At 47.7% G+C, this 22,809-nt stretch overlaps 1 protein-coding gene across 5 annotated transcripts in view; it reads left to right on the top strand.

Annotated features, from left to right (window-relative positions):
• The window catches only part of SNX14 (sorting nexin 14), a 609,680-nt gene that overhangs the window by 490,694 nt on the left and 96,177 nt on the right, over positions 1-22,809 (top strand). For all 5 annotated transcript variants that reach the window (XM_085611049.1, XM_085611048.1, XM_085611046.1 and 2 more), the window contains one exon: positions 195-290. In XM_085611049.1, the coding sequence (XP_085467175.1) occupies positions 195-290 (96 nt within the window). The remainder of the gene's footprint in view (positions 1-194; positions 291-22,809) is intronic.

Genomic DNA, 22,809 nt, shown 5'->3' with positions numbered 1-22,809 from the left:
CAACATGGTTTTAGATTCAGTTTCAGGGGAAGTTTCAGCCAAGAAGTAGACACTTTAGTTCACAAACTATAATTTGGCAAGTCGTGGTAAATTTGAACCATAATCACATTTCAGTAGTTTGAAATGTTGCCCGACGTATGATTTGTTTAGGCAAGCCATTTATGCATTTGATTTATTGTTTTGTTTATCCCCAGATGCTGTGTTCTGTGAGAGCACAGAGCCACGCTCCCAGCAAGAAAAGCAGCATCGAGCGAAGCAAACCTTTGAGGAAATGATGAAGTACATTCCAGGTGCAGTATTCCCATCATGCCTCCATATATCCATGTTATAATCTGGTGTGAGGGTGTGCTTTCTGCTAAGGCAACTACTTTCTCTGCATTTATTCTGTTTGGTCCAGTACTTTCATGTGAGTTTCATGTTTCACAGGTATGGATTATCTTTACCATTTATTATTTATAGAATGTTTAGCACTGTCATCAAAGCTAGATTATATCATTCAGGACAGAAATGCATAGAATCTGAGTTAAACTACAACATCTGATAGAGACTTGTAGCTTCAGATTCCTTACCTTTGAATTCCCCAGGCGTCAGACTGGATCCAGAAGATTTTTCGTGAGCAGTAACCCTGCGCATAGTTAGGTGGCTTTGATCGGCTACATGCTGCATCATCCACGCCGGAAGTGATTTTCATATCACCTAAATAGACGCCACTTCGGTGCGCTGAAGTCAGTTCTTTTATTTCCGCGACAGCCAGCGCTGATCCGGGACAGTTTTTGACAGGACTTTTGGGACATTTTGACAACCTTTTTTGAGGTTTTCATAGATGTCATAGATGAAGCCAGGTTTCAAACCCTGTGGTGCCTGTCACCAAGCCATGTCTGTGACTGACCCACACCTCGTGTGTTTGTGGTGTCTAAAGCGCGACCACAACTCCAAGTTATGCTCTGACTGCCGGGTCAAGGTGCCAAAAACTTTGAGGGAGGGGTCCCTGAAGGTGCTAGCGGCCCAGTATGTGACTCCACGGAAGTCACGGTCCAACTCGAGAGGAAGGTCTCAGAATCGTTCCAGGAGTCCGAAGTCCTTTTCATCCCATTCAAAATCGTCTGGGCATTCAGGTAAAAGGCATTGGTCGACGTAATGAAAGAACATAAACATTAGAGACCTGGTTCCTCAGAACTTGCGGCTCAGCTGACTCTGTGCCTCCTCAGTTTTCAAAGAGCTGGAGCGACCACAACTCAAATTCAAGAGTTTTATGAGGCCATGCATCTCATTTTTGACTGCCTGACCCCTCCGAGGTGCCTAACGGACCGCAGGATCGGAGGGGGCCCATCTGGCTCCACGCTCGCTGCTCCAGTCCTGGCTCTGATGGGCCCTCATGGATCCGGTCATGGATCTGGACTTGCGCCTGTTATGCCACTTTGACCTTCTCCTCACATGATACTGATGCTCCTGATGCCGCTGGCCAGCCCTATTGTGATCTCAATATCCTGGAGACCTATTCCGAAAGGCTAGGCCTCGGGGAGGAATGTTTGTGGTCACTGAATCCTTTAGAATACCAGCCTTATGATCAGTATATGGATTTGTGTGAGGAACTGGGTTATGCCAGCAGACTTAATAAGTCTCCAGATACCAGCATACCTTCTCCTCTTACCATGGCTACGGAGAAGGGAGCTACATACGCAATGGTGGTGAGGAGGGCGGCTGAAGTCCATGACCTTCAGTTGCCCTCGATGGCAGACAAGACTAACATCTTGATGGAGGCGCTGCAACCAGGAGTCTCCTCCTCTGAACTCCTACTCCAGTTCAACAAAACTCTCACTAACGTCTTTCTGGGGACCGGGTCCAAACCCAGCACAGGTTACTTAGGATTCAAACAGCCTTCCTCATGACAATTGCATCTGCCTGGAGGGTGAGCAAGCTGCAGGCATTAACTTCTAAGCTTCCATTTGTTACAGTTTATCTGGACAAACTGGTGCTTCTAGGGTCTCTTTCCTGCCAAAATTAGAAACACCATTTCATGTGGGTCAATATGGCACCTTGCCCACCTTCTCCACTTCTCCACATCCCACTAAGTAAGAGGAGCGACTTCCCCTTTCTAGACCCAAAAAGAGCATTGTCATTCTATCTTGACCGCACACAAAAGTTGCGGTGGATGACCAACTCTTCATGTGGTATGTTAGGGAGAAAAATGATGGGGTGGTGCAGAAGCAGACCTTCTCTCGATGGGTCATTCTCTGCATCAAGATCTGCTACACACCGGCAAAGAAGCAGCCTCCTGAAGGCTTATGGGCTCATTCTACCAGAGCTAAAGCTGCGACCACTGCATTAGCATGTGGAGTCATTTGTGAGGCAGGAACTTGGGCTTCCCTGCACATGTTTGCCAGCACTACTATCTGGACAGTCAGGTACGCAGGGTTTGCCATTTCGCCTTTTTGGTCCTGCAGGACTTCAGGTTTGAATTTGTCCGCATACCCACCTACGGGGATGGTATTGCTTGGGTACCTATTCAAAGGTAAAGAATCTGTAGCTATAAGTTTCTAGAAGATGAACAAGTTACTTACCTTTGGTAATGCCTTATCTTACAGAAACAATAACTAGCAGCAGATTCCTTACCGACCCACCCATCCTCTCTGCTGTGCAGATTTCTAGGGTCAGGGATGATCCCTTTCAGGGCCCTAGTTTGGACACACCCGTGTCTGCAGTTCATGGCTCCGCAGTTCTGGTGTGGAAAGTAGTGAAAACTAACTGACATCAGCGCGCCGAGGTGGCGCTTATATATACGATGTGGACATCACTTCCGGTGTGGAGGACGCCTGGGGCCTATCGACGCCACCTACCCGCTTGCAGGGGTACTGCTCCCGAAAAATCTTACAGATCCAGTCTGATGCCGAGGGAAATTCAAAGGTAAGGATCTGCAGCCAGATATTGTCTCTACCAGATAATGTGTTACCTAAGGTAAGTAACTTGTTCAGTATGTTAATGGTTGAAGGTAGAGAGTTAGAAGGATAGGCTTGAGAAAGTGGAAGGGTTGTCAGGCGAGTCTTTGGGATTTGCATGGAAAAAAGATTGAATAATGGGGAGATAATTCCATAGTTTGAGAAATAAGTCTAAAACAATGAAGTTAAAATGGCAATAATGGGGAAGAGTGGAATCTCGGAGGGCGTGCGACGATGAGTGAAATTCTCTAGGTGGAGAATTGGGGAGGTAATCGGAGATCAAAGCTGTGGGGAGAACAGGCATAGAGAGTGTGGGGGAAAAACAAGTGAAATTTGAAACCATAAAGGACATAAAATGAGGCAATCAAGGCAGCTGCTATGTGGTACACAAAGCAGATAGAAGTTGGAATAGAAGATGAACATTAGTCCTGTGAAAAATAATGATCAAAATGCATTGTAGTGGAGAAAGTTGAAGCCCTTTTTCTCGGGTATAGGGAATGGGAATTTTTGATCTGCATGGACTACCCATCTCAAGTGTTTTGTCCCTCATTTTTGGAGTCACAGAAACCATATAAGGTAATCTTGCACCTAGAAAACCTGAAACTAAGGGAAGTAGTGATTTGTTGGTGCGTCTTTACTGCACTATTGAGTTTTCTCTTAGGAATGTGATTAAGCGCAGGAATCTGTGTTTCCACATCGATTCCAGTGTATTGTTCCTCAGTTCCATGCAGTTTCCCTGCATAGAATTCAGCATCTTTTCCCCTGGTGAAATGTATAAAGAGAAAACAAAATATCAGTGTGGCGCTCCTGTACAACTTGTAATCCTGTCTTTGTCTCTATTCCACAGTCTCATAATGATGGCCTAAGTGTTTGCTCTCTCTCTCAGTGCTTAATTTTGCTTTTGGATGCAGGTGGTGGGTTGGCACAAATTCTTTTTTTTGGGGAGGGGGGGGGGGGCTAGAACTGTTTTTTTTATCATCCGATTTTGATCCCAAGCAAGAGAGAGAAAGGAAGAAAAAGGGCACAGAATGTGGAAGGTAAAGATAGTACAACTGTGACAAAGGAAGAAAGCAGTACCAAAAAAGAAGCAGCATCACTGAGATAAATAGACAGGAAATGTGTGGTGGTGGTAGAAAGAGGCCTTGTTGTTCAGCAAACTCCACTATTCGAAAGAGCCAGCATCGGACAACGAAGAAATACTATGGGCCTCTGCACTTGACTTTATTTTTTACAAATTAAGCATCAACCATGCAATTGAAGTGACTGGATGCTCGATCAGGAACACCTGTTCAAGCAGAAGCAGATTGTTCCACCGGAACTAAGGACCACAGCTAGAACCAAACTTTAGAAGGGGCATGGGGGTCTATCAGGTCAAACAAAGGAGGCGGGATGACACTTCAACCAATGGGGTGGAGCTATCTTTGGAGTCAGGTTAAGAAAATGAAATGATAAATTGCATATTTTAGACATATTGGTGAAACCTGATACAATTACAACAAATTTTAGTGGATTTGACCATGGTGAGAGGCTGCTAACATCTTCAAATAGCAGCTTCTATAGATTTAAGTACAACTCACTTTAGAACCAGTTTTCTTGAAGTTAGTTCAATATGAAGACCCTTTTTGGCACTTCTCTAAAACTTCCTTGTATGAAATGACAACGATGTCATGAAATATTTGTAATTCAGTCTTCAGACAGACGCTTCTGTCTGACAGTTGACGAAAGGTACCTTTTCGTTCTTCTCAATGGGATGTTGCAATGTATGCTTGTTTGAGGCTGCACATGTGTACCTGTTTCAGAATATTTAGCATACTGGGTTAATGCACCCGATTTCGGGATGTGTGACTTCCAAGTCTTTTTTTTTTTTTTCTAACTTTATTTATGATTTTGTAACATATAAAACGTATATCTCTACAGAAGGATATCATTCCCAGATATACAGAAAAACGGAAAAGAAAGCAGGCATTAAGTACACAATGCTCTTATTGGCATACGTTATTCGCAGATACTCAATACTGCCCCCCTCCTCGGCCACAGGTGTGCCATCACTTTACAGTTTTTGGTCTCTGTTGTCACAGTCCACAGATATCATAACTCTACATAATACTTCACTGGAGATCAAAGATGCGACAACACGGTCAGCAGATGTCTGCTTTAAGCTGCGTTGTTCACGTCGTCCCAACAACGTGGCCACATTCTTCCCAGAGCAGCATGGCCTAGAGACTCCTCCATTCCTCATCCCTTAAAACTACACTGTGGTATGGGGACCACCGTCCTCCGCGGTAGAACCAGATGTGTCAGGCGGGTCACCCACCTTGTGTGTCAACAAGTAGTTTGTGAGGGGGCCCCAAATATTACTAGGCCTTGAAGCGCAGGGGAGCATTTCCGCGTGAATTGTCAGTTGTTCCTGACAATAAATCATGTCATTCATCCATTCCTTAAATTTAGGGGCTCGCCCCCTCCCCCACCTACAGGCTACTCTGCGTTTTGCTAACAAAAGGGAAAGGGTGGTGTAGCGGCGATATGCTTTAGGGATTTGTTTAGTGTAGCCTAGGAGCGCAATCAAGGGATCACAATCCAATGCCATGGACGTCATGTCAGACAGATCCCCAACCACCTGCACCCAATAGTCTCTCACCCGCGGACATTCCCAGGCCAAATGCAGGAACCCCGCCCCGGTGGTACCACATCTGTCACACCGGTCCGAGTCCCTTAACCCAAAGCAAAACACCTTTGCAGGGGTACAGTACATACATTGCAAGAATTTGTAGTGAATTATGCGTAGACGGCAACTAGCAGATATGTGCGCAGTTTGTGAGCAACAATATTGCCACTGTTCATCCGTTATGGCAGCGCCCAGATCCGTGGACCAGTGTGCTAGGGCAGTACTCCGTGGTTGCGTGCGCTCAGTTCGAATCGTCCAACATAAGTTGGACACCAAATGTCCCGGGCTGGCCGCCTGTACCAACTGATGAAGTGGTTTGAAGTTTGCGGGCTCCTGTGGAAAGTGCGGGAGGATGGCACGCATGCCCTGTCTTAGACGCACATACAAGAATAGATCCAAAGATGTGGGACGTAAATCCCTAAAAAATTGTTCTGGCGTGCTGAAGATACCACTGCGAAACAGATCGCCCCAGGTCTCAACACGCACACGCTTACATAACTGTCGAAATCCCGTCTACTGCAGCAGGGATAGCTGTGGGTGATACGATAGGGGTAATAGCGAGGAATATAAGGATGAGTCCCCCAGGGCACGCATAATATAGTGCCAAGCGTCCACCGTGCTTGTGGTTGGTGCAGTGTCGCGCGAGCGAGGTGGGGCGTGTATCAACCTGTCAAGCGGGATAGGATCTGCTAGCCAGTGTTCCGCCGTGACCTGCGGCATGCACGCAGGCGGGTGAATCCAGAAATATGCATAGTGGGCCTGAGCACAAGCATTGTATAGTTCAAAGTCCGGGATATCGAACCCGCCTTGCTCATAAGGTCGTGTAAGTATCGCCCACTGCACCTGTGGCTGTTTGCCCCCCGAGTACAATCGTATCAGCTCGGATCAAAGCATTTTGAAAAAATTACGACCTGGATTATAGGGAAGGTTCAAGAAAAGGTATAAGGATTGAGGGAGGATCACCATCTTAATCAAGGATGCTCTCCCTGCCATTGACAGGGGAAGAGATATCCACCTTGTGATATTAGTAGTAAGACGATCCAAAGCAGTTCCGTAGTTGAGGCGGATCATTTCATCTCTGTCCCCGGAAACTTGAATCCCCAGATACCGCAAATCGGTATCACACCATTCTAGCGGGTAGTCCAGGGGAAATTTGGGCACCGCCGCCGTCAAAGGTAACAACTGCGACTTTGCCCAATTAATGTGAACCCCGGAAAGTTTGCCGTAGACAAGGAACTCACGCAATAGAGGATTGAGGTTATGCTGGGGATCACGGACATATAGCGTCAGATCATCTGCATATAGCGAAATCAATATTTGTCGCAGAGGGCAACGAAGCGCTCTGTCCTTATGGTGCTGACGCAGTTTGCATGCCAGGGGTTCAATCGCGAGGGCGAACAATAAGGGGGATAATGGGCATCCCTGTCTAGTCCCTCTAGTGATGTGAATCGGCAAAGACCGGCGACCATTTATCAGCACCCTGGCAGTGGGTTGGTGATACAGTAATTGTATCCAGGACACAAAAAAAGGGGGGAAGCCCATACGGAGCAGTATGCCAAATAGATAGTCCCACTCGACGGAATAGAACGCCTTAGTGGCATCCAAAAAAATAGCGGCCAAGGGGAGTTCGGGCGACACGGTTTGTACTATTGAGAACAGCGTTCGAAGATTATGTGTAATAGCGCGCCCCGAGATGAAGCCCGCCTGGTCCGGTAGAACCAGATTCCCCATCAAGAGAAGCACCCGATTCGCGATGAGTTTTGCTTATATTTTAGTGTCACAATTAAGGAGTGACAACGGTCTGTAGGAGTCACAGGAGGAGGCCACCTTGCCTGGTTTCAGGAGGGAAGTTATCAGAGCCTCTCTCATGGAGGAGGGAAGTACGCCACATTCCAGAGACTCTTCATATAATTCCTTCAGTATAGGGGCTAGTATGTCTATGGAGGTTTTGTAAAATTCAGCCGGAATGCCATCCGACCCCGGCGACCTACCAGACTTTTGCTGCATAATTGCTTCGCGTACTTCATCCAGCTCGAATGGGGCGCAGAGGAACTCTCTATGATGGTCCTCCAGCCAGCCCAGTGCGACATCCCCTAAGAAAGTATCAAGTTCACAATGATCCAGGCGTTGCGATGTGTACAACGTGGAGTAGTGTGATGTGAATGTAGCTAATATACCTCCCGTATCCCTGTGCGTCTCTCCTTGAGGGTCAGTTATTTCTAAAATATAGCTGGAGAATCGGGGTTTCTGTAGAACTTCAGCTAGTGCCTTCCCCGGGCGTTCCCCCTCCCCATATCTCCGGGCCTTCCAATATTTCCCCATAAACTTGGATTCACGAAGTGCAGTCTCTGTGTACTCCGATAGTTTAGTACGAAATTCTAATTGTGTCTGCTCCCCCTCCCCCCCCCCCCCCCCCCCCCCAGCCATACGGGTCTCCAACGTTTTAAGGTCTCTCTCCAATTTGTGGAGAGTACCGCGAATATCTCGTAACACGCCAAAGCTCTTAGAAATACATATGCCCCTGACCGTAACCTTGAATGCCTCCCATATGAATTCCACCGAGTCAACAGACCCCTTGTTTTGCCGGAAAAAGTCCTGTATCTCCTCCGACATTTCAGCATGGAACACTGTGTCCAACAGGGCAGTGGGCTGCAACCTCCAGCGGCAACGAGGTATCTCCCACCCGGGCACCGCCAGTAGCAGCCGCACGGTTGAGTGATCAGAGTAAGTGCGAGGCAGGTGGGTCACCCCCATAAGGGCCGGCCCCAGCCCTCTCGACACACGGCAGTAATCTATACGGGCCCAAGAGGCAGCACAGGACACATAGTGTGTACCCTCTCTGGCAGTGGGGTGCATGTGACGCCATGTATCGATGCGGCTCCCTTCTTCGAAAATGCCCTGCATCACGGCTTGTGACCTATTATAGTGATGTGGTGCTGCATTGGACCTATCATGGAGTGGATTTAAGGCCACATTAAAGTCTCCGCCCCATATCTCATGCGTGGTACCTACATCCATTATTTCCCCCCAAAGTACAGTGAAGAAGTCCGGTGCGTCGGTATTCGGGCCATAGCAGCACACCAGCGTGTGACCATAGCAGCCCCCAATCGTCCCGATAAGATAACAAATCGTCCCTGCGGGTCTACAATCTTCCCCTGGGGGACAAATGGTGTGCGTCTCTTGATGAGTATCGCTACACCTCTTGCGTAAGAGGAATACGAGGAGAACAGCCTGTGCTCCGCCCATTTGCCCGCAAAGGAGATGTGGCCCTGTGGGCTAAAATGCGTTTCCTGTATAAATGCTATACTAATGTTATGGCGATCTAGGTAGGTGAGTATCTGCCTTCGCTTCCTGGGATCTCCCAACCCTCGCACATTCCATGACAGGATTCCTAGGCTAGCATTAGGGGTCGACTCAGCCATAGTCCCCGTCGGTGACAACATGTGCAACCTGCAAGAGTATGCCTACCGTGTTAGATGCAAACACAACAATGTTACACTGTATGTCTGTAATTATGAAATACCATACTAAACTCTGAACATTACCCTCCCCTACCTCCCCCTCCCACTGCAGCATCCCAAACATGCCAGAAAATCTTTCTCCTCCCCATCCCAACCACCCCGAGTTACCAGGGCCATCAACCCTTTCTGGGTATATGCAAAACAACAAAGGGGGTTCTCCCAAGTGGGGACGTTATCTAGGTGGCTCACAAGTGGCACTCACTCCCTCCGGGCCCCACAGAATGATACCACCAGCCCCAGTAAGGGAGCGAGGGTGCCCGGTGAAACAGTACTTCTCATCTCCAACGCCAGTTCTGAAATAGAAAAATTATCTAATTAAAGATCTGCTAGATAGTGCAGCCATGTCTCTAGGGTCCACTTCAAGGAGTATAACCCCGGCCGCCACGGGCATATCAGCATCCGCCGATGAGGTTAGTTAATCAATGTCAGAGGTGGCTAACGTCGATGAGTCATCCGGAGAATGCGATGCTTTATTTCGCCTCCTTAATTGCTTCAAAAAATCCTCTGCCTGTTGGGGTTTCGTACAAAAAGTTTGTTTACCCTGATAGGTGATGCGAAGACGGGCAGGGTATAACAGGGCATAATCTATTTGGGATTGTCTCAACTTCTGTTTTACCGGGAGAAATTTACGCCTGTCCTCCTGCACAGCAGCGGTGAAATCCGGGTAAATGGTAAACGGTACCCCTTCATAGTGCAGCTGCTTTTGTTCCCGTTCCACGCGGAGGGCCATGTCACGGTCTCCGTAGTTGAGGAGACAAGCTATAATAGGGCGCGGAGGGCTCCCCACAGGGGGTCTGGGGCCCAGTGAGCGGTGCGCCCGCTCCACCACGAATTGAGAGGAAAGGGCCTCCACCCCCACCACGGCTAGCAGAAGCTTCTCAATGTATAACTCCATCTTGCCTGTGTTGGTGGTTTCCGGAATACCCAAGACCCTTATGTTATTCCGTCGGCTCCTCGCTTCGATGTCCTCATTTTTGGCAGCTATGACCTTCAAGAGCTTGTCCATTTGGGCCACTTGTACTCTGCATGTGCGTGTTGGTGTCTTCTGCGTCTGAAATACGGCGTTCAGTTTCCTTAATCCATCCCTCATGACCATCAAGCTTGCGGACGATGCTGTCCATGCGTGCATTCATCCCATCCATCTTGTCGGCCAGCGTTGTAATGTCCTGTCGAACCTCAAGCAAAATGGCTTTCATATCAACCTCTGGTGCAGCGGAGGGCTCCCGAGTGGTCCCTGCCGCACCAGCCTCATCCCCCTCCAGGTTAGTTTTGACATTCTTTTAAGCTTCAAAGTGGATTCGAGGCTGCCTGGCATCCGGTTTCCCCATGATGGCAGCGCAGCAGGGGGGTATTTTCAGGCACTGTCAAAGCGCACAGCGCAGCAATGTGTTGCGCCCGGTAAGCTGTGTGTATTCAGTACTGTAGCCGGGTGGGGAAACCGTACCCCACTCAGGGCAGTGTGTCACGTCCGACACCGACCCTACCTCAGTGTCTATGCAGCATGTTTCCCCTTCAGAATGTCAGACCCGGCATACACATTACCGACCACAGCACCCAAGGCAACTTCGATTTCGGTGCAAAAGCCTCCCCGCGTCTTCACTGCTCAGAGTCCACAGTGCAATCCCGCAGCCTCTTCGCAACTCGTGTCGCTAGTAACTTGCACCTTACATATGCCTTTATTTCAGTCAGAGTATCATGCCCATACCATCAATGAGCACTCATAGATGAGTTCTCTGCGCCCTCCACTATTCACGCGCCGCTCATTGAGTGCCAGTCTATAGGGCCAGCAGCGTGCAAACCTCCATCCACAGTAGGCGATGACCCTTTCAGCACCGCCACCGCAGGCCGCCAAAGACAGCAAAGACGCGTCCACAGTTAACAGGGGGGCTCAAAGACACCGACCTGCCATCCGGCTCCGCGCGTTTCGCCACTATTTGCGACAATGCCAGTCCAGTGGTATGTCCAATCGCAGCAGGGCCTCGCAGCCCTCACCAACACTCGCCGCCAGACCCTCAGCGCTGCAGTGTGCAGTATGTTTTAGCCAGCCTGTGGGGTATTCTCTAAAGGTTGCAGATCAGCAGGCCCACTGGCTGGGGATCGCCACGCGCCCCAGGGCAGGAGAACATCAATCAGCAGCGCACAAAACCAATTACCCGCTTAGCAGGGAGTTCGACAAGTCTCCTCCTCTTTCTCTTTGTGTTGTTTCTCTTCCTTTTTTCTTTTTTTTTGTTCACTTTTGTAGGGTGTTTTCTGTTTTACGTTTTTGCCCACCCTGGTGTTGTTTCTGGGTGTTGATGGCCGCTCTGCCACCCGAACCGCCCTCTATATACTTGTCCCTCTGGATCGTGGGCGCCTCCGCTGCCCGAATCCCGCGTCTCTGCTTAGTAGCGCTCACCCTATGATGCGAGGCCTGTGGGCGTCGCGGTCTCGCGTAGGGCACTTCTGCCGGGTCCCTGCTCCGGCCGATCCAGGCTTCGCGCCGGCCGCATCAAACACCGCCGCCACCGTTCGCAGCCAGGTGCCTACTCGGCTGAAACTTTCACCGAGTCGGCTGCTGTAGATCATGAACCCAAATCCGTCACCCGTAGGCGGCTACGGACGGGAGAGGAGGATCTGCTGCCGGATTATGTCACTGGGCGACGGGAGCCTCACGCTATGGCGGCCATTCCGTACTTGCGCCAACTAGCGCCCCTCCTGACTTCCAAGTCTTGGGTTTAATTCCTAATGCGTATTCCATTCCTCCTGAGATTAAATAAGTGAGTTCCAATCAGTTGGCAATATTACTGCCTTTTAATTACTCTACCTGGAATCTGCACTATTCCAAATCAAAATAAAATAGTTGTTGTTAGTAGCCTGCATTGAGCACTTCTCATATGCAATGACTGAGCAATATCAATGCAGGAAGCCATCAGGCCTAATGAACTGGCAAAAAAGGTAGTTGCCTTGAAATAACTTTGCAATGAATGGTGTTCTAGCGTGCACCACTTACAAGTATTCCTTCAGGGCTCAGAACGCATACAGTGTGTGGCTGATGAGCAATGTCCTGGAAAAAGATAATTCCAATAGAAATGGTGCCTCTTAATAGCATATACTATGACAGGAACTATAATGCCTTCAATTCTGTTCTGAAACTCCCAGCACTGAAATTTCAGGAAGCTGTTTCTAACCCCTGCATGGGCAATCAAGGCCTATGCAAGTGGGCTTATTAGGCAGAGAGAGCATGACACCATAAGGCAGGAGAGCCATTTAAAAATGAACAAAGCCTCATCTACCTGTAAATGACTTTTGGGTGACCTCAGGAGTTGAAGTGTGCAGGATTTCCCCTACCTTTTGTTAAAAAAAAAAAAAACAATGTTCCAGAACAGATCATATGGATCTTCGGGTGCCTCTAGCCGAAAGGGAATGCGGGGGCTGTCTCCTGTTCTGTGAAGCCAACTTAGAGGAATACAGCAAAAGAAGAAACGAGCCTTCTCTCCATGGTGCCTTCCATGTGAACAAAATGGAACCATGTGCAATTGGATCAGCGAACTTAAAGGCTACTTGGGACCCAGTGTATGACTTTAATTAATGGAGTTATTTGAAGTTTCATGGTGACTATGATTTATTCTTTTTGAGAAGTAATGTAAGGATTTTATCATCTGAGTTCTGGAGTGTGTTCTTCTAATGGAAACATAAAAACAGGTTACTATGTACAGCATTAATGCCCACACTTGTTTTGTCTTAAACACTAAGGCTCTAATTCAGGGTTTGGCAGAATCGAGGTGCTTTTTTTCACACCAGATAAATAACAACACAGTGGAGGGTGTTATGTATCGGTGCGATAAATTGCACCTATTAGAAGATTCTGCTTACTGCACCGAAATCTGCTTGTGTCTTAAATAATGTACTCTTTTCCTCTGTTAAATTCCGGAAATTTTGACCTGCTGAAATTTAACAAAGATATTTAAAACACCTGCTGATTACCAGATGTGGTAAATACCACTGAACTCTGAATTCTGGCCCTGCACAAACAGGGATTTACGCAGGTGTCGGAAAATACCTGCTAAGTTTCAATCATTGTACATTTTGCTGCAGCCTATCTTATACTGTGTGGAATACAATTTTAAAATAATTACTTGCAAGTTCAGTGGTTTCGATCAACTGTAACTGAACTGGTCACTTACACACTCACAGACATCAGCAGTGACGGTATTAATCAATTGAGCTTTCATAACATAAAATAATGCACTTTCAACTGATTAACTTGCATTTATATTTTGTTTTAGTTGTGTGCGTTATACTGTATTTATTTTTTAAACAAATGTTTAATGAGCATTTAGTCAATCAAACTAACATTGTTTTAGTTGTGTGCGTTATACTTTAATTTTTTTTAAACACATTTTTATTGAGCATTTAGTCAATCAAACTAACATTGGCATACAAGTATCATTTCAGTTAGGGTCCTTCTGTTTTGCAACTCGTACTCTTTCATTAACAGTATCATTACTACCTATCCGTCTTTACAATAGTGCTTATGCGATCTCTCCACCACATTAAATACCCCAGCCTTCCTACTCCCTCCCTAATCCTTCTTAGAATTCAAATTGTTATCCCTCTCGCCTTGTCAAGGGCCATATTACAACTCAGAAAAACTAACAAACTCCCCTCCCACCCCCGCTCCCTACCCTCCCCCAAGCTTATAATGTATTGTAGCATTCCTGTGTTCTCTATTTGTGAAGGATGTCCTGGTTACCTCCATCTGTTACGTTATACATTCGCTCCTATGGCCGTATACGGGAGAGGGGTCCCTGCCTCCAACTCAACTTCTCACTGGCTCAACCCTGCAATGTCAAGGAGTATGAAGTTCTGCTACCTCCCCCTGGGTCTTCTTCCGTCTCGATCTCAGGGTTCTTTAATAGGTCCACCAGTGCAATCCATGCTCTCACTGCTTCTAGTGTTTTTTCGCTGCCATTTTTCTTCGCTGTTCTCAGTCTGACTGCTCCCTCCATTTCATAAATTCTTTCCTCCACCTATTGTATATTAGGGCTCCTCTGTGATTTCCAGTGGCTAGTGATTTCCCTCTTTGCTTACAGTAAGCCCAGGTCTTGAAATTTACTTGTAATTTTATTTTTGGAGGTGTGGGGGAACCATTGCAACAAACAGTATCCCTGCCTTGTTGCTACATTCTTTTCTGTCGTCTCCGCTAGTAATGTAGTTACTCCCCTGCAGAAATCTCTCAAATCTGGGCAAGTTCAGAACATATGAAGGGACTCTGCTCCCTCTGTGTTCCTGCGTTGACATGCCACCGTTTGTATGTGGAAATACCTATTGATGCAACCTGGCGTAAGGCACGCTCAATGTAAAATGTAAAAGTGTACTAATTGAAATCTAGCATTTCTTGTACTCTTACTCGCTCTCCCCACCAACTCTCCCCATGCTTTCTCTGCAATCGGCTCTCCTAAATCCTCTTCCCACTTCGGGTGTATTTTACTCAGGGAAGGAAGGTTCTCACAGCGAAGCCTCCTGTATAGGCAGGTAACTGTTTTGTACGTTCCCGCAGCGGTCACTACATACTGACAACTCTCCGACGTAGTGGGTTCTGTTCGTCCTCCTCCCCAATGTTTACGTATTGCTGCTGTGAGAGCAATATGCAACAGGAAATCTCCCCCGGGTATGTCATGTCTTTCTTGAAGGTCTTGGAAGGGGATCAAACTTTCGTCTTCGTATAGGTCTCCCACTGTGGACTCTCCTGCATCCTCTCAGTCTTCTAATCTTTGCCAGTCCTCCCCATGTGGAAGCACTTCACATATGGTTAGTGGGATCTCTGGGGCATATAGACGCGTGGTACCCACCCTCTGTAGACTTCTATTCCAACATCTGCACGCCACTTTTAGCTCAGTAGACAATTCTTGCTCCTGAATGGGGAGTCTTAGTACCACTAGGGAGAGGAGTTCTCTGCTGGGTGTCATGCACTCCTGCTGCATCGCTCCCCGTACCTGACTCGCTATCCATTTTGTGAGCTAACGCAACAAGGCTGCTATATAATAATATTCGAAGTCTGGAACAGCCTACCTCCTGCTGCCCTAGGTCTCGTTAGGTTGAGAGGGCTGCTCAACGCCTACCCGCTCCCCACAAGAATTCCGTTATCTGCCCCTGAGGCTGCTTAAACATCCCCGCTGGGATCCACACCAGAAGTACTCCCAAAAAATATAGGAGCCTCGGTAGTGTCACCATTTTCAATAATGCTACTCTGCCTGCCACAGATAGAGGAAGGGTCCCCCAAAATTCGAAGCTGGTCTTCACCCCTCTCAGTGCTCTTCCCACGTTGCCCTCCAAGAGGTCCCCTTGATCATGGTATATCGGAGTTCCCAAGTAAGATGAACATCTATTTTCTCACTGAATCCCTTCTACCTCACATGCTCCCTCTCTGCCCTTTTTTGCAGGGAAAAGGCATAACCTTGTGCAGTTCACTTTAAGGCCTGCCACTCTTTCCAACGCTGCAAGCAGTTCTTTAGCTCCCTGCAGTTCCTCATTCACATTGCCCAGGAATAAGAGCAGATCATCTGCATATAGTGCGATGTGGTGCATGCAACCAGCGAACTCCAGTCACCGATAAAAGTATCCTTTCCTTGCTCTGGCCGCCAGCTGTTCCATAGCCAGAGCAAAAGGTAGTGGTGATAGAGGGCACCCCTGGAGTGTTCCTCTTTCCACCCCATAGTTATCTGCTATAAGCCTGCACGTTTTAACCCTGGTCGTAGAGTTCACATACAATAAGTCCGTCCAAGCCACAAAGTCAGATCCCAGCCCAAACCGTCTCATCACTCGGAACAAATAAGGCCATTCAAGGCTGTCAAATGCTGTCTCTATATCTACCGCAAATATCACAGCTTTCTCTTTCCAGTAGGAGTCGTTCTCAGGAATCTGTATCAGTTGTCTGATGTTCAGTGCTGTGTTCCTGGATGGTACAAAACCTGCTTGATCATGGTGTATGAGGTCCACCATATGTGGAAGGAGGCATGTGGCTAAGATTTTGCTCAATTTTATAGTGCAAGTTTATCATAGACAGTGGCCTATACGCCGCCCTATCGCCCAGGGGTTTTCCCCGGCTTTAACAGCGGGAAAATCACAGCCTCTCTTGTTGAACCAGGCAGCCTCCCTTCCTGCTTCGCTTGATTATATATGACCACCAGTCGAGGAGCCAACAGGTCAGCGAACGTGGAGTAAAACTCTCCTGGGAGTCCGTCCGTCCCTGGAGTTTTATTTCTGGCCATGCATTTAATGGTGCTTCACTTCTTATATGTCTTTCTCCAGGCCCCCGTATCTTCCTTCTCAACTGTCGGTAGGTCTATGTCTCCCATGAACTCGTCAATTTCCTCGTCTGTGGGGGATACCCTGCTTTTATATAGGTCTGTGTAGTATCTCATAAAGATATCCTTGATATCCTGCTGCCTGTGCCAAGTCTCCCCTCCATCCCCCCTCATTTCCAGTATGACCGACCCTTGCCTGGCTGGATTAGCTAACCAGGCCTACAGTGACCCAGTCTTGTCTCTCTCAGCATGAGCCCTTGTCGTGTAGTTTTTTTTCAAACATGTTTTATTGAAGTTTCCGATACATACAACCAAAACATTTTGCATCAGATCGCTCATCGCAGTGATCTATTGTATAGAACTGTTAGTAAGGGTTTGAGCACTGACACATAACAAGGCATTTGTCCCAGCCAGATCTTCATATAATGCGTAGAGGGAGTATACAGTGTCTAACATTATAATGACTTGGAACAGAGCGCCTTGCCTAATGAAAAGGGAAGTTGTCGGCTCAACCCAGCTTTCTTTTGCAATGGGATTTTGTTAATTTCCTTCCAACGGGAAGGAGCTCTTTAAGTCTAAGTAGATTTCCCTAAAATAACTCCCCTGGAAAATAAATAACAAACCCTCCCTTCCCGAATTCGGGCCGCGCTATCCTGTGGCCTTCCGCTCTCTTCCTTGCTGCTACTTGGCCTCACTAGTACCTGCACAACAGTCGCAGTCTTTCTGGTCTTTGCTTCGCTATTACGCCCTCAGCTTCATCTTCCACCTCTCCAGTCTGCCACAGATCTCTGGCGCTGGCGCTCCCATTTTCGCTGAGGGGAAGGAAATCTCCCAGTATGCCGTTCCAATTCCCAGCTCCACTGTCCGCGCTCCCCACAAATCCTCGGTGGGTGGCCTGATTCACTGCCAGTCGGCCCACGCCATACGGCATCTCCCACTAGCGTCCGGGTCAGTTGCGCTCCTCCGATGTCTCCTACCTCAGCTGGCTTCCCTTCCGTCTTTCTCTACCCGGCTGCAGGGTCAGGAGGCTCCCCTCCGAACACTGTTTCGGCTAAATAGGCAGCTCAGCTCCGCTGCCTCCTCTGATGCCGCACTCTTGCGTCTTGCACTCCTCCCAGCGGTTGCCAACGTATCGTCGCCTGATTCTGGTGGAGCTCCTGCCCCACTTTCTGTTGTCACCCTCCGGGTAACCTGGGCAGCCACTCCTGATCCTTCCTCCGTGCAATTACTTCACACTTCTATCTGCTGCGTCCCCTGGTCGCGACCGCTCAGGCCCTGTCACCTTTCAGTGCCCAGGCCGCCATCTTATGTATTGCCTCACGGGGCTCGTCTCCTGTCAGCTCTTCTCTCGGTTCAATCCGCGGCCTGCAACTTCTTTCTTGGTGGCTATCTGCACTCCAGGTTGTTTCCACCACCCAGACCAACCGTAATTACCGGGCCTGGGACTCAGGATTAAGGGGGATGGGGGATGTCGGGCCGGAGCTCCGTGGATCGCTCCTACCTACATCGGCATCAAGCCACATCCCCGTGTGCATTATACTTTATACGTATTTACCTGTAGGTGAAGAAATAGTTATAGAATATTATGTTCTGTTTTTAGCCACGTCTCTGGCCTCATCCCCTTTGCACTCAGGATCACAGTTTCCATAATTTAAAAAAAAAAAAGAAACATTGTATTGAGTTTTTTAAACAGACCTAAACTTGCCAGCCATTGTTGCATGAGCTCCCCCCACTACACATCCACAAAGAACTAAAGGAGACATTTTCTTACTCTCTTTCCGCTTACTCAACGTAGTTCCCATACATGCATATTCATCTCTGGATGAACTACAAAATACTTTATGGGAGGCCATCACTGATACCACATTTCTAGCACACTCCAACAGACATCAGCCAAAGAACTGTGTGTGTCCTGGAAGTTAAGATGAGTAATGTTTCTGTGAAGCCATTTTAGCCCAGTGGCGTTGTGCGCCTGACTCGCACCTGTTCCCCATGAGTTTGCTCTAATTGAGGATGCAGACCTTCCAACTCACCAGGTGCCATGGCGTGTCATTGTCACACGATATCGGCTCCCACAACACAGTCACCCGGTGAGGAGCCGATATCACATAGTGTGGAAAAAAATAACTGGAAACAACTGCAGAGAGCAGGTTTCCTTTTAATGGTTTGGAGACTCTGCTCAGCTGATTGCCATTACGAGGTGTAAAACCACACCAGGACATCAGCAGCAGATTCAAAGGCTTTGTTTTTGGTGTTGATAGGAGATGGATGGCATTTTTTTGAGGTGGGGAGGGGTTAGTATGCAGTGAATTAACAAGTGTTGTGCTGGGTGCTAAGCCCCGCCCCGTCCTCGCAAATTAAAAATTTTCACAGACTGGCAGGTGCGAGAATGCGACAAGATTGTTTCCTGTATACCCGGTTTTAAGAGGGGTGGGGGGCAAGTGGTCTGAGTGTCCACCCCCATTAGCAAAGAGTAACAGGTTAGGTGCGTTAAAACAGTTTCAACATTTTAATCTATCTCTTTGTTCTTGCGTCGATGATCCTTGAGAAACGGTGAGCGGTGTTAAGAAAAGCTGTTGCCGCCGTTAATTGGTTACTGTTCGGTTTTTTCCAGTTACATACTTGCAATACATGTCAGGAAACCCTATAACCCTATACTGTGGGGCTGATAGAATATTTTAGTATACACTATAACATTTTTAGTTTCAGAGAGTAATGTTTAGAATACTTTCCTATACATATATTTGTATGTTAGGTGTGGGCAATATCGACGTATACCCTACTGTACTACGTGAAGAATAGAGAGCCACAAACTAAGTTGGTCATCTCAGGAAGCTGGCTCTGTATATACTATACCAAAGTAAGGTATAGTGTGCACAAAGATCCCCGGAGGTATAGCAGAGGATAAATGAGATAATCAATAACCGCTCTCTTTGTGGTAGTGTGGTCGAGGACTTGGGCGGCCAAGTGGAGAGTGCAGGGGCCCAATGTTAGCCAATGAGGCTAAGGCGGCCTTCGGTCAGGGGCTTCTTAAGAGCAGGCCTCTTGGGTGTGACAGCAAAGCTCATGGGGTTAAGACTAACACTGCAGGGGTCAACAATTAGCACAGGAGCTGCACCACCAGCGGCACTGAGGTGGGCAGATGCAGAGTGCCAAGAAGACATTGGGAGCCCCGTGGCTTTCAGTGGAGTTCTCCGGTTTGAAGAAAATGCTGCAGGCTCAGGCAAGGTAGGTTCCTAAAAGCGACCATCGGCAGAAGAGGTAAGTTGAGTTCTTGGAGTGTGCCTGGACACTGTCAGTTGGGCCCCACAAGGCTGCGAGGCATCGGGTGCAGGGGTGTCTTGAAGCACCGGATCTTCTTACTAGCTCTGGTCGCGGTCAGGGGGACCCTTCAGGTTGAGGTTGCAGGCGTCGGCTTGAAGCTTGAGGTAGGTTGGGGTCCTCGTGGTGTGGGGATTCTCGAACTTGGGCTGTGGGCGTCAGGTGCAGAGTGATGCAGAACCGCTGAGCCACCTCGTTCTGGGTTGGAGTCTTTGCTGTAGGCAGGTCAGAGTTGGGACAGGCCGGTAGGGCTGGGGCCAAAGCAGTTGGTGTCCACTTCTTCCTGGGTCAGCACAGCTCTTCAGTCCTTCTTCTTTCTTCCTTGAATCTCAGGAGGCAAGGTTCAGGGCTGCCTCATAATACTACATTTAGGGGTGTTTGCAGGGGTGTGCAGTTTGGGACAAATAGCTCCCTTCCTTGCGGTGGGAACAACCCCATATTATGCCCACCTCGTAAGCACTGTAGCACACCAGAGCAAAGTTATTTGAACAATTCAATTGTTATCAATGCTCTGTCCATTCAAAAAGTGTGCTAAATGACACAGAAAACTCCACAAAGTGATCCGAATCTACGCAGAGATTTCAGTGATCAATCTTTATTCAAAATTCACACAGCAGCCGATGCGCGTTTCGCCCGGCAGGGCTTCCTCAAAGCTTTTAGAATGAAAAATTCTTTCTTTGATATAATCAGTCTGTCAATTGTAAAACATCTGTCTTTGTTGAGATCACATCTTTAGGATTCAAATGTAAAATATGATATGCATGGTGACAGATCCAATCACCATCAATCCTAACTTGTAAGTTCCGAACCGTTTTGAAGTGAAAGGGTCATCACTCATAGGACCATGTTACGTCCTCACTGCGGTCCCGCGTCCCGACAGTTTATCCCGTATATGCCTAGCGTATTATGCCAACCTCCAGTGGGAAGAGGCATGAGCCTCTTTTTAATTGGCTGGGTAACCTCATCTTCAATATGGACGGTACTGAGATGTGTGCATCACCTCGCCTCCCCAACCTGAGGGGTTGGCAAAGGTGGGCACACCTCTCCTGCTTACTTGGTTTTCCCGCTAATTCTCCCACCCAAAGTGCGGATCAGAACGGGTGGGAGCCAGTTGCTGGAGGCAGCAAAAGACAGGGACAGCTTAAAAAAGCAGCAGGCCTTTGAAGCTTCCCCTTCATGGTCCCAGCCCATCCTGGGGTAGAGTCATAACACCTCTGCCCAGCCTTGTTTCTGGAGCAAGAGAGTGGAGGCCCTCCACCCAGGGTCGCAGAAACTTGTCTGGTGGAGGCAACTGGTGGGCAGACATTCAGGAACCACACCAGGACTGGTCGTTTTTCAGGGGACATCTCTGATGCCCTCTGAGTGAATTTTACATTAAATTTTACACCGGCATCAGTGTGGGTTTAATGTGCTGAGAGGTTTGCTACCAAATGTCCCAGGTTTAAGTAAAGCCATTATGAAGCTGTGGAGTTCGTATTGACCAATTCCCAGACCATATACTCTTTATGGCTTTACTGCACTTACAATGCCTAAGAACTGACTTGGACACTGTAGGGGTACAGTGCTCATGCAACTGTGCCCTCACATGTGGGCTAGTGCACCCTGCTAGAGGGGTGACTTATTTAGGTCCCAGGCAGTGAGTTGCAGGCATGGCACACAGTGATGTGGGCCATGTTGACGCTTCATTTTTCTCTGCACCAAAACAATGGTAGTGTGGTTGTGAAGGTGCACGGTCTCTAAGGGTGCCACAATAGGTGATGCAGCCCTTAGAAGCCTTCCCTGGTCACAGTGCACCTGGTACCTTTTACAAGGGGGTTACCTGTGGCCAGAGATATGCCAATTGTGGGTACAAAGGTACAGTTTTGGGAAAGAACACAGGCCCTTGTAACCTAATTGGCAGAGATTCAGGGCACATCATTTCTAAGTGTGTCAAATGTCAGGCAAAATGAGGGTGGCAACCATACAATACGGGGCACTTTCCTGCAGTCATCTCCAGAACTAAGTGAAATGTTATTACCTAGGTTGCGCCTCCGACTTCATTGTCATATGTGATCTTGAAAACAGTTCTTTCTATTATAATGATCAGTGCATTTTAGTTTTTCAGGTTAACCCAATTCCAATAACGTCAGCTGAATATATGCCATTTCGGATATTAAACGTTCAACTGCACACCTACACATCATGACATGGGTTTAAACTAAGTCAAAGAAGTTCTCAGAATCAGGTACAGCTCCTGAATTGTGCCCTTGTAAGGTTTTTTTTTTAGGTCATTTACATTTTATGACCAAAGGCAACCTTTTCTAGTATGTGGCCTTTGGCACGCTCCTGTTACAACAATCTATTTATTTATGTAAAATGCTTAATAATGAAGCCAAACAGAATTTTCCCTTTAGAAAGTTTGTCAAATGGACAAAACACTATTTGGAGTGGGGGGAGCTTTTTTGTTGACCTGCCGCTTTTGGAAAGGCTGAACTGAAAAGAATAAAATTAATTGAATGTAACAAAGTAGTGGTTTGAAGTTGACTTCTGAATTATAGTTCAAGGTGAAAACGTAGTTTTAAGATTACATATAATTGTGCAGAGTGCCCCAGACGGAGGATGGGATCTCACGAAACGCTTTTGTTTCATCTGCGTGTCCGTGCGCTCTCCGTTTTTCCAGTACATTTCCTGGTTGTAAATCTTTCCGGAAATGGTTCAGCAGTTAATGCACCAGTCTGGACTGCCCGGCACCTTTGATTTACCCCCATTAACTGGTAGAGTGTATTTTGTTTACAAAGGTGGTGTTTGTGCGCTATGCAGTGTGGCTTTCCAGTCTGGAAACGAGGGTTGCGCAGGAACAGCTGACGGTAAATGAGATTAATTGTAGACTCGGGGAAATAAGCCCACAAAGGCATGGGCCCGGCTGCTCGTCCCGACTGACCTGGGGAAGAGCTTTCAAGGTCGAATGACGCCTCGGGATTCCAGTTGGACGCACAGAGCGGCCTGAACAGTAAGAGTGATGTAGCTTAAAAGAGAAAGAATCAGTGAAGAAAACATTGGTGAATTATCGAAATTAAGACCCAGACAATGACAATAAATCT

The sequence above is a fragment of the Triturus cristatus genome, chromosome 6, assembly GCF_964204655.1.
Source record: "Triturus cristatus chromosome 6, aTriCri1.1, whole genome shotgun sequence".
In the NCBI taxonomy this organism is placed as follows: Eukaryota; Metazoa; Chordata; class Amphibia; order Caudata; family Salamandridae; genus Triturus; species Triturus cristatus.
The sequence above is the reverse complement of the archived record's forward strand: the minus strand, read 5'-3'. Positions and strand labels throughout refer to the sequence as shown.